Source organism: Talpa occidentalis, unplaced genomic scaffold, assembly GCF_014898055.3.
Source record: "Talpa occidentalis isolate TD23 unplaced genomic scaffold, MPIMG_talOcc4v2.1 talOcc4.13, whole genome shotgun sequence".
In the NCBI taxonomy this organism is placed as follows: Eukaryota; Metazoa; Chordata; class Mammalia; order Eulipotyphla; family Talpidae; genus Talpa; species Talpa occidentalis.
This window is the reverse complement of record NW_023601322.1, coordinates 90,199,086-90,211,734: the sequence shown is the minus strand read 5'-3', so window position 1 is coordinate 90,211,734 and position 12,649 is coordinate 90,199,086. Positions and strand designations below refer to the sequence as shown.

Genomic DNA, 12,649 nt, shown 5'->3' with positions numbered 1-12,649 from the left:
GCATTTGGGCATTCCAGTTTTCTTTAGTTAAGAAAACGGAATGTATTTTGCAAGTGTCACTAAATGTTATTGTTTATCATAAGTGGACATCAAAAAAAAAAAAAAAACAACTGACAGAACATGCTGTAAAATTGACTACCAAAAGCAACAAAAGTTTATAAAAATGTAAATGGCTCTAACAAGTACCTGGATCTTGCCTGCTTTCAGGGCAGCAAACATGCATTGGGCTGTGTTAAAGGCGTGTCTCCAGTTGTGATAGGCGACATTCTTCCGGTAATTCTTCTTCACGCTTAAAATCCACCTGCAAAGAACCTTTGGAAAAGAAAGCAGGACTGACAATCATGGCTGAAGCTCCCTGCACCTTCGCCTAGTGTCAGGCCAGGCCCAGGGCACCTGCTCCATCCTCCCGCCGTGAGGGAGGCCCTCCTGAGGGTTTCACAGTCGACAGGCTGATCACTGAGAGCAGGGCCCAGGCCTGCCAGGTAAGCCCCGCGCTGGCAGAGCTAGACTTGGGATGTGGCTACTCAAGTATATTGGCCAGGTAGGGCCCTGGCTAGCTTGTAAGAAGACAGTACTTGTCCCCAGTTAGGAGTGTGCAGATAGACAGGGGAGTGTTTCACCTTCAGAGGGCCCTGCGGCAGCCCCGCTCAGCCTGTCCACCCTGCCCTGTGTGTGTGTCAGGAACCAGACTCGGTGAGGCTGGAGGTGGACAGAGGCTGAGGGGTGCTGCACACAACCCCAGGACAAACTGGAGCTCCAAGCCCTCTGTCAGTCATCGCGATTTCTATCTCTTTTAAACTCTGCTGAAATGTTAGGGGAGTTGCCGCTTGCTTACCAAGAGATAGCTACAGAGATAGAGTCACAAATGCATGCAAAATAAAACCCTGGGGGTTCATAGGAAAAAACATTTTGAAAAATGCGGGGTGGGGAGGGAGACAGTGTTCAGAAAAATCTCACAAACTGGGCTTAATCTGATGTTTAAGTGGTGCATTCAAATCAAATCCCCGAGGGACTTCTGGTTATTTCGTGTTTGTGTTAGATTGGAAACTGCCTCTTCAATTCTGAATGATTTACTATGCTTTGGGGGATGTAAAAATAAATATGTGCTTCTCTCTGCATATCACTGGGGATGCTTCAAACGCACGGAGTGTTGCCCTAGGGGGTTGGGAAAAGTACCCTGGAAAAAATGTGGCTTTCACAGAACTCAGCACAGGCTGACAAGCTGCAGAAGTAGGCCCAAAACAAGGCTGCTTCCTCGTTGGTGGAAAATGCTAGTAGATTTGGTAGAAAATCAGATTTTACATCCTTCCTTTTTTTCTTTTCTTTTATTCCCGATCTATGACTCAGTTCTCAGGGCCCTGTGACAACTACGAGCCTATATGTGCCTTGGGGAGTCACCGTATTCTCAGGGAAACGTGTCTATCTGAGGCTCAACGAGGTTCAGTGCAAATGATGCCGGCGTGTGTAACAACTGTTACGTTTTACCACGAGTTCTTTTCTCGCGAAACCGTAGAAAGGAATTCACAGACTTTTGGAGTAAGTAAGTAGAGAGAGACAAATCTTGTCTTTGAAAGAAGAGTTTTATTTAGGAAGAAAAGAGACAAAGAAGAAAGACTTCGAGGTATAAGGTACCTGGGAGGGGCCGAGATGAGCTGGTACGGGATATTACTTTAGGAATATATACTTTCTCTCTCTCATTATGTTAAAATTTCAGTCTCTCTTCCTGATTGGCTAACTCCCAGAGGGTATGAAGTGGGGGAATTTCACATTCCTTATCTCACAGCTTTCTCTTTCCCCATTTGTTATGCTTATCGCTTTCCCTTTATGGCCTAGTCCTCCAGGTGAGCATCTCTACACTTTCTCTTATCCCCTGAAGAAAACCAGGACCATCCTTAACAATATTGTCCTGGTCCTAGGATGTTTGCTTTTCCCCTATTATTAACAATGGTCCTAGGATGTTTGTTTTTCCCAGTGGAATTGGTTACATTCCCTTGGTTGTCCTTATCTCTGAAGCCTCCCTAAATTCTTCAGAGGTCCCCTCCTGCCCTGTCCCTAAAACTGCCTAATAACCCTAGCTTGCCCTGTGTCTCACGACTACACTGGGTTTCGTGCACTTTGACCTTTTCTGAGAAAAACGGGCCAGGAAGAACAACGCTTAATGATATTATTTTTTTTTTTAGATTTAATCTTGTATTTTTTTGTAATCAATTTTCAGTATCTTCCAATGTGTCTGTTCTAATTGATGTGATGCTTTTTCTTACTGCATCTTGCATTTAGTTGAAGTGTCTTAATTACACCGTCCCTTTCCAACACCGCCCTTCCCAGACAGCTTCACCCCTTCCTCTTCAGGTTGGGGCTCTTTCTCCCCATCCTACCCAGCTCTTGTTATCGGTGTTGGGAGAATATTAAGATACACATAGAAACGGTATCGCCAAGCGTGGTAGGAAATTGCTGGTGACTGGTTAAAGAAATCAAGGAAAATAAGCAGCAAAATCCAGAAATGTAACCTGTGGATCTATCTAGCACTCAATTTGTTGACAAAGTTAAATACGCACGTAAATTATATGTGTGAAAAATGGCCAAAATGACTGAAACCTTACTCAGATGGACTAGTCTGTTGTGTGGCTATTAAGACAGACCTACTGGTGTTGACTAAACCGGTAGATACGGTGGTTCGTAACCCGATTTAAATGCAACCTGGATTCGGTCATCACAATGTTAGCAACGGTCTATAGGAAACTATGGCCCCATCCGCTAAGGGCTGGCAGGGTCAGATCTGCGATCCAGTCCTCAGATCTGCGATCCAGTCCTTCCCTGCTCTAGCACATGCAGTGGGAATCACACAGGGGCAGGATCAGAGGGGAAGTGTGTACAAGGAGACAAGACAGAAAACAAAGTAACTTTCAAGGTCATGACTGATTTTGTTCCCGACAGTCCTTTCTGCTCTCCCTTACTCTTGATGCTTGTAGCCACACAGGCGTGATCAAACCAAAGAGAATCCCTGCTACCTCCGGAGAGAACCAGAAGGGACTGACCCATCCGCCTTCGGCCATCACCAGGCCTGCTACGCCCCGAGTGGCAGCCACTCAAGATGCTCTGGGAGCAAGAGAGGACGCAGAAGACACAGCTCAGCCCTGGCCCTTGAGAATGCCTCGCAGTGGGGAAAATACCAGAAGTGCACGAATAAAGCCAACAAATAAATCAACACGGGACTGACAGCACAACGTGTGAACTGCCAGCAGCTGTCCCAGTGGTGTGACATGAACACGAGGACTCTCCCAGGAACGGAGACACCAGGCGCTGCTGAGGGAGAGAACACGCCATGGCCGTCGAGGGCTCAGACGACGTGGCCGGGAGAGTCCCAGCAGGCCAGCGGCAGCCGGCGCCAATCAGCACCGCTCCGGCGGGCGGCTCGCGGCAGGTTAAGAGTCTGAGTCAGCACGAGCGACGCCTGCAGAGGTCACGGCAGTGTCTCTCCAGGTGCGGACGCCACAGAGACACAGGGAAGTGACCTTTCAGTGGGAGATATCCGTCATGAAGGCAGCTGCAGGAAGCTAACGTCCTCACGATCAATAACATTTCAATTTCCTCATCCTAAAATCATACTGGCCCTAGCCGAAATTGACAAGGGTCCGCAAGGCAGGAAGGCCAGCCAGGACCAGGATGCTCAGGGTGATGTGCTCCAGAATCAGAGGAACAGTTACTCCAACGAAAAGGCAGGGAGATGAATCAGACGTGGAGGAGAAATACCATGCACTGGATAACAGTCAAGAAAAGGTAAGAATAAAGATGGGTAAAGAAACACCGAGCAACTATCTTCACACCTGACACTTCAGTGCTAGCTGTGAGCCAATCATCAGAACAAAGATCACAGCCTGGGTTCCGGCCAGGCCTTCTCAACAGAATCACGCCTCGCTTCCAACATGCGCGAGCTCAGGGACAGAAAGGAAGGATTCTGAGACTCTGTCCAGATGTGCGCGGTCCCGTGACCAGCAAGAGGTAGAACTGAGATTCACAGAGACCTTCTGATTCCTGCAATAAATGGCGTTTTCATTCCATTAACAGAGAAGGCTTTTTAGAAGTGAGCCCTATAGATTATGCTGGCCAAAAATAGTCAGAAGGAAAAAGATAAATACCGGATGGTCTCACTTATATGTGGAAGATGGAGAAACCAAACAAAAGGTCAAGGAAAAGTCAAAGCTAGTGAGCGGACCATAGAACCGAGGCGTGCAGCAAAGAGGGGGGGCTGTGTCGACACAGGGGGGGAACAATGCAGGGTAGCATGGTGGTGGTTCACAGGTGATATAGTGGCAGGAGAATTATGGGGACTACAGTGATGCAGGACAGAAAAAAAATGAATGGGAAAAAAAGGTGAGCCCTCTAACCTATAAAAGCCAAATCTGACGGGGTGATTTTTTTAGAAGATTTTTATTTATTTATGCATACAAGAACTGGGATGTAGGCCAGAGGTGGGGGGGTGGTGAGAGGATTCACCAGAGACAGAGCAGGGAACAGAACAGGCAGACTGACAAAATATACTGCGGAGGGGAGCAGCGGGTGAGACAGGAGAGGTCTGCTGCACCATGTGGGTAGCTCCTGGGCTGGGGATTGAACTCAGGCAGCTGTGATTGGTGATAGCTGGACAGCACTGAGCCTTTAACCCCTGGTGCCAACAGGGAGGCTCTGATGGGGTGATATAACCCTGTTGAATTTGACCTAAGAAGGGAGACCTGTCATGCACCCTACACCCAGGTGTTAAGCAGAGTATCACACACACACACACACACACACATGCTTAGACACAACCACACACCGATGCATGTGCGACTCTCACAAGACTCCCACAAGGGAAGGTCATACCATTATCCCCATTTAGCAGATTAGGTCACCGAAAACCTGAGAGATTAATTGCCCAAGGAAATAAGAGCTACGCACTAGCAAAACAGACGCCCCTTCCTCGATAGCTGCTTCTCCTGTCGCTGCTCATCCCTCCACCCAGTGTTCCCCACCCCCATCTCCTGCCCCTCCTGTGCCCCTTTGCACACCCTGCTCTGTTTTAGGGGTCCTCTCCCCTCCTCTTTGATCCGATGCTTACTACAGGCTAGGAACCCCTGCAAAGTGCTCTGCATGATGCTAATCTTTCTTTCCAAATCTTGGAAACTACCTAAGTGGCCCGCGACAGAGGGTGGGGTCAGGAAGCCTGGTCCCCCACACGATGGAACGTGTTCAGTCACGAGGAAAGACGAAATGCTGCCCCTCAGGGGGAAACGGAAGGAGCGTGAGGGAATGATGAGCAGCACAGCCAGCGCGCTGCCAAGGCCTAGGACCAGGTGGTTCGCCAGTGGAGGGTGTGGCCAAGCAACATACGTGGAACAACGAGCTCCTGCTAGGAAAGGAAGCCAGCTTTCTGAGGCCAAGAGGGCGCCGGGAGGGAGACAGGGCACGAGGCGCCTCGGGGACGGCTGGGGGTAAAAACCCTGGGTAGACAGGAGGTGACGGTCTCTTCATCGGGGAAATGGCAGAATCCCTACGGCACATTAGCATCCCCAAGTCTCGCTCACACACACACGGTCACCCCAGTGCATGGGTCACGCCTGCACACGCGCGCACACACGCGCTTTCCCGAAGGCCGCGTCCCTACCTCGTGTTTCATCTGGAAGTTCTGCACCAGGTTGAGGTCCGTGAACATGCGGATGGTGCACAGGGCCGTCTCCAGGTCAGAGAGTTCGAAGTCGCTGAAGCCGAAGTCCGTGATTTTTAGGGTCTGGGCAGACGGCACCACAGCAGCCTGAGGGACGAGAGGAAATCGGGGCGGGGGAGGGTGTTCATCCAAGCGGCGCTAAGGCTCGGGCACGGGCCCCCCTGCCCCTCCGGTCTCGCTCCAGGCACAGGTGTTTAGGGAGGCGCCCCCCGGCCTCGTGGGCTGGGGCTCCAGGGCTGCGCGGGATCACGAGAGCACTGGATCAGGACCACCTTAGGGACCGGAACCCAAGCACCAGGTTCCAGGTACAGAAACGCGAGCGCTACCAGGAGGTGCCTCTCCCCGGCCACGGGAGCAACGCTGGTTCGCTGGTTCGGGCCCAGCCCCACCGTCCGCCCAGGGCCCGTCCTGCTCGGCCGCACCTGGGCCACCCGGAGACCAGCCGGACTCGGAGCCGGGCGCCGAGCACACCTGCCTGGTGTCCCTGGCGCGCAGACCTGGGCCTGCCTCCGGGGAAACCTGTTTTGGTTTGGGGAGGGACATTTGTTGCTCATATAACACGCTAGTGGTTTCATCATCAACCGGCAAACACCCGCCATGTCTCAGCTCCACCTGGCTCGTCTTCAGCCGCGCTCCTCTGTGGCTCCTGCTGCTCCTGCGAAGCTCCCCGCTTGCAGCAGACGGCTCTGCGAGGGCACCCTTTCCACCCAAAGAAGGGCCGCGTGCCCTCCAGCACCCCCAGGCCCAGGAATACCGGGTCATTACAGCAAGTTCGCTGTCAGGCCATTTCCCCCCTTTGCCCCGGCTCCCGGCCACGCGGCGTCTCAGGCGGGGCCGACCTTTGCCCCGTGATGGCTGTGCCGGGCGGTTAATGTGAGCGCTTAGGAGTGGCCAGGCGGGAACCTCAAGCCCTTTACACCGGCGCATCTGCCACCACCAGGGTCGGCAAGTCCTGGTGTGAAGCTTCGCCGCCTCCCAGCAGGAGGAAGCCCGTCCGCCCCAGGTGTCAGGTGCATTCCAGCTGGGTTGCTTACTGAGGATTATCATGCTCAGCGAAATAAGCCAAACAGAAAAAGAAAAATACCGGATGGTCTCACTCATAGCAGGAATCTAGAAAACCTAAATAAGGGCCCAGGAAAACGAGTAACTATAAGAAAGTGAAAATCAAAATCAACAAAAAACTATGAACCAGAGACACTTTTAGGGGGGCGGGGGTGGGAGGGGAGGGATTGGGGTCAGAATGGGGGGGCTGCAGTTGTATGGGGAATATAACAATAAAATTTATTATTAAAAAAAAAATAAAAACCACCAAATTTGTGACCCCATTTAAAAACTGGGAGAATTTAGCAAGAAGGAGGAAAGAGACTTTCTGATTCTCCAGTGAAGTCCGAGGACACGGAGACCCAGTCCCAGGAAGCAGCTCTGGCTGAGGCCACGGCGTCGGCTCCTGAGACTGACTAGCGCTGTGCGATGCTGCTCCTCTAACTGCCTGCTGGGGCCCCAGGGGCGTCAGAATGCCCAAGACCCCTACTGTCCACCCCTTGGCCCTGCCCCTGCCAGCACGTGCACTGCTTTCGCCAGAGGGGGCTGCATCACCGCATGGGAAGAGGCTTGAACTTCAGGTCGAGAAGCAGCCCCACCTGAGCCAGGGTCACTCTCCTGCCTCCCGGTCCCTTGACTCCCTCCCGCGCTGCCTGAGGAACACCCTGCACGCCGCTCCTCGGCTCTCCCGCCACCTTGGGTGAAGTGAGAAGGTCAGAGTAACACAATCTTCCAGAGTGACCTGTGCTCTTCCCTCACACCTGGGGGACCTGCTCATTCTCCTGCGCGCCTTGACCTTCACGCCCTCCTTACGCACCCCGGCCACGTCTACACTCTCCGTGCACGTCTGTCTTCACACTCCAAACTAGGCCTCTTTTCCCAAGACAAACGGACAAGAACATATAGATTCTGTTAAGCCCATTCCATCGGCGGAGGGGAGAGAGGAGGCTGTGAGTTTACACAAAAGGCTTCTCTGTCTACAACAGCCGCCAACGCCAGAGACGGGGCGGTCACCCGGGGGTGTCGCGAGTGTGGAGGTGGGAGTAAGTCCATCTTTTTAACTGAAGGCAGATCACAGCTGTCTCCCTCGCACACCTGCGAGCACAAAGAACAGATTTTTTTCCCCCCCTCAGGGCTTCATTATGGGAGCAACAGGAAGTTTCCCTTGCTTCCTTCCACAAAGCCTGGAGGGGAGGCTGCAGGAGGGCGACAGCAGAGGTGGCTGCTCCCTGCACCCTGAGTCTCCAACTCTCCACCCACAGATCAGCTCTTTCTCTGCAATTCAGCCTCCCCGGCTGGCCCAGGGGGGTCGGGCAAGTGCCTCCCTTCAGAACCTGGTGGCGAGGGACAGAGGGCGGGGAAGCCCAGAATCAACGATGGACAAGCCCTGAGGAAGTGAGACGCCCCGTGAAACGCGCCGGTCACCGCTCCACTGGCCCTCACGAGAGACTCAGCCCGCGGCGGTGATTTAAATAAAACACGTTGCCTGTAATTCTGACCATTTTGTAAGGAAACATTCACTATTTTTACTCACAGCGAGGAATACAGTGCATGGCAGTCCCGAGAGAAGGTCAGTCTACACAATTCAGGAGTCACAGCTTCTCCTTTCAGTTGATGGTTTGGTTTGTTAGACTTTGCAAAGGGAGATTTCCGACCCTGCTCTTATTCAGGCGATAATGTAACATTCCCTTGAATTTGGTGCTGAAGAGACTATGGCTGAATGATCCAACTCAAAACCCCTAGAACTAGGCCACCACCTAAGCCAGCGACACCACTGATTCCACCACAGAAGAGCACGGACCTGCGAGTTTTCACACAAACACTCAAGATATTTCAGTGCTTGATTTGAATATACCTTAACACTGCTAGCGTGGAGAGCTTCAGTTTGTGTCAAATTAACCAGAGACGAAATGCAAACAAACAAACAAACAAAAAAACAAGCCAACAACAACAACAAACAACACACAAAGCTCACTGGTTTAAAGATTCCATTTGGGGCCTCCCTGGTGGTGCAGCAGCTGAGTGCTGGGCTGTGAAGCTGCCCGCAGCCTCTGCAGCGCCAGTTCGATCCCCAGCTGCTGGGCGAGGGTCCCACATGGCGGGCAGACCTCTCCTGCCGCCCGCTGCTCCCCTCAGCAGTGTATTTCTTCATCAGTCTGCCTCTTCTGTTCTCCTATCTGGCTCTGGTGAATCCTCTTACCCGCCCGTGCTTCTGACTGTACCCAGTGCTTGTATAAATAAATAAATCTTAAAAAAAAAAAAATAAAGATTCCATTTGGCAAATGGTTCAGTAATAGAACCTCATTTTTCTTCTGAGTTCTTTAACTGTACCTGGCACTCACATCTGAAAGAGGGGGAACCTATATTCCTAAATCTTACATAGTGTTAAGAGGCAACGTGCATAGTGTTACTTAGTGTTAAGGTGCTCAATAAAATATATATATATAATAAAATATAATAACCATTCCATGTGAGTGGTCAACTGAAGGCTCTCAAAGCAATAAAGAAATTGGGTCACCTCTGGTTGGTCTTGAAAGGAAATTCGTCATTTAAGTCACCTTTTAATCACACTTTCTCATGCCTGCACCCCTTTTCACCATTCTTATAAAAAAATAAGAAAAAAAAAACACCTTTGGGAGTGCAGTTCACTAGGAGTGGAACCAGATATATTTTGGGGAGCAGTACTGGGTTGGGTGAAGGAAGCCAACCATAGACAGAGTTCCAGTAACAAAGCATGTAAAAACCAGGTTCTTCTTCAGCAATCATTAACTGGTAACTATTAATGACGATGATGTTGGATTACTCAGGAGCAACTAGCCTACTGGAGATGACACAAGTAACACTGATAGTTTTCTAAGTGCAAAAATACAAGCATGTTGACAGTTGGCACAAGTGATCCTAACAGCATGACGACAGGGAATGTGAGGACACGATAACCCTATGTGATCACTAGTGATGGCTAATCTTATGGCCCAATTACACCTGCTCTCTGGGTGTATCCCTGATAGTGTTTCTGCAGGAGATTAGCACTGGAGTCAGTGGACTTCCCAGTGGTGGTGGGGATCCCTATCTACAAATGTGTCAATGGAGAAGAATTCTCCCTGCCTCTTGAGTTAGGAACGTTCATCGCATCTCACCAGCTGCCCTGTCATCAGGCCTTCAGAGACAAACTGAGTTACACATCGGCTTTCTAGGGTTCTTCAGCTTGCACACAGAGGACTGCTGGACTTCCCAGCTCTGAAATCACTCAAGCCAATTGCTCAGAACATTCTTCGGATAGCTGGATAGATGGATGGATCGATGGATACACAGATACACAGATATATGATAGATAGGTAGACAGACGAGGGATCGATCCATCCTATCACTTCTGTTTCTCTGGAGAACCCTGACTAGTAAAGTCAACTAATTTTCTGAAGTCAAAGAGACTCCTGAACCTTATCAGTGCCTAACTGATAAAGACAAACAACAACCCTTCTTTTGTTCAACTGTTTCTCATTATGAAGACCACTCACACAGGTAATAGGACACACAGGCTCCCTTTTATGCAAGTGAAGGGAAGGTGCCTTCTTGCTCACTCAATCATACATTTATAAAGTGCACAGTCTCCTTGGAGCCCATAATACCTGTGTTCACAGAAAATAATATACTTTGGTAAGGTATATACAATGATCATTTTAAAATTATTGAGCTTCTTATTTTTGGTAGATGCCTCATGAAAAGGTCTATATTTAGCTGGTGGCAAAGTCTCCAGTAACCTCGGGAGAAAATAAAGATGCGCGGCTCCATGCATATACAATTTGCTCAACTGTATGATCTTTTTGCAAAAAAGGTCACACAACCATCAAAGGCATTCTGCTGCCTCAGTTCTCAAGTGTCAGATCTCAACAGCCCAAACACCAATTACAGCAAGGACTCCTCACAAACGAATGGTGCAGAAAAGGCTCCTTATTCAGAAAGCTATTTAGTAACCTAAGTCTGAAGAGAATGGCAGCCACTGAACCTGGTCTTCCATAAAATGTCAAATTCTTCCCATTCGCCTCAGTATTTTGCAAAGGTATTTTGTTACATGACTCCTTGATATTTATTCAATTCAAGCCACAAATGTGAGGAGGAGAAGAGAATGTCTCCAGTGTTCCACTCTTTCAGGAAACTGTTTTCAGAGCTAAAATGTGTCCGAGGAATTGACTGGCAGCTACAGTCAGGTATCCAGAGTTCTCTTCTCAGTCCTCATCACCGCCCACCTACGGGGCACGCTTTGAGGGAGAGCAGTCTGGGTCGAGGTCTTTGAATATAGCTCATTTCAGCCATCACGCTCGACCGTACAGCAGGCTGCTGTCTCCCTACTCCTATTTGAACACACACTGAAAAATGTGTTATTCAAAGAAAAACCCAGATAGCGTTCCAGGCTTTTAGAACTCATTTGTCCCTGAGACAGAAGTGAATACAAATATAGATAAGAAATCTGCTTCTACAAAGGAGGTAAATATTGAACTCAGTATGTGGGACCAAATCTTATCAAGAATTAAGTGAGCAGGCACAGCAGGACTGAACTTGGATAATTTCTTCAATTACTAAATAAACAAGCGTTATGAGTTTTCCTTCTAACAATATGTAAGTGGATTCCTTTCCATATCAACAGGGAAGAAACAGACTATTAAAAAAACTATGGTAATGAGTATACAGTTTTTCACAATCTTATAAAGAAGGCATGTAATGATGTGAAGATTTTATAAAATACATATATCCCTATCGGTAAAACTTAGAGTAAATTTATAGCAACGGAGACTCAAATACACAGATCTATTTAACATCTAGCTGGTACAGAAGCTGAAGAAAGGTGGCACCATACTTTGGAGCTACTGTTACCACTGGCAGCAAAGAGAGGTTGGCTTGATACGTGAAAGCAGTAAAATAAAAAGAATATATTAAGTCTTGCCAGTGTGAAAAAGAAATAGCCCAGCTAATGTTCCAGATATCAATAAAAAATGAACGCTGTCAACTGATGGTGTAAGGAAGTCCACACTATCTCAGATCTTTTCTAACACTGTTGGAGGAAGTGTACCTCAATGGATGCCACAGAGAGCAGTGATCAAGATCAGCCCGATGACCTTCAGGATAAACTCTTCTTTGTTATTACCTGCTCCAAAATTTCCATTTATAATTTGGCTCTCTGTCTAGATTTTCCCAAGAAGTGGGGGTCTGTTTTGATTCTCTTGATCACTATCTAGCTCTCCAACACTGACTTAGGTGGTGTTTGTACCTGGATCCACCCTGATGACTATTCACTTCAGCAAAAGCCTAATCAAGAGGATTCATGTATGTGACTGGCTGACTCTGAAAAGTTCAAGCCAAGGTAAAGGAAAAGGCTGTCCTAGGAAATGCTACCTAAGTGTTAGACTCCTCCCTCTGTCTCTACTTGGATGCAGAAGACCCTTGTGGATTACAACAGGATTTCCCTGTGCTGTTCGATATATCATCTGTGACTGAAGAAAATGCTGTAAAGCAGAAGCGATCAAGGCTGAATTGAATCAGCCCTGATTCCATGACAACACTGAGGGGCTTGTTTTAAAAAACCAAACTAATACGTATTTATTTACTACTCTCTGAACAAGAGAGGAAGCAGGAAAGGCAGTCAAAGATTTAATTTACTTAACAAATGAACACTTACAGCCTATATCTGAAATTCCTAACATTTTAATAACCAAAACCAAGTCAGCTGGAGTCCAATCATTGTTACCACCATTACTTGTGAATAAGGATCAATGAAAGGTATGTAAGTGATTAGGTAAGACCCTTTATCTGATAAACCCAATTTTACATCACGAATATAAGTAAGAATGTGATAAAATTCATGACAAAGGAGACACTGGGGCAAGAAGAGCCTCTTTAATAAATGATGGTGGG

At 48.6% G+C, this 12,649-nt stretch overlaps 1 protein-coding gene across 3 annotated transcripts in view; it reads right to left on the bottom strand.

Moving 5' to 3' along the window:
- The window catches only part of PDE5A (phosphodiesterase 5A), a 118,289-nt gene that overhangs the window by 23,306 nt on the left and 82,334 nt on the right, over positions 1-12,649 (bottom strand). For all 3 annotated transcript variants that reach the window (XM_037509514.2, XM_037509515.2, XM_037509516.2), the window contains exons 12-13: positions 5,642-5,788; positions 187-312 (exon numbers count right to left, since the gene is read on the bottom strand). In XM_037509514.2, coding sequence (XP_037365411.1) covers positions 187-312; positions 5,642-5,788 — 273 coding nt within the window. The remainder of the gene's footprint in view (positions 1-186; positions 313-5,641; positions 5,789-12,649) is intronic.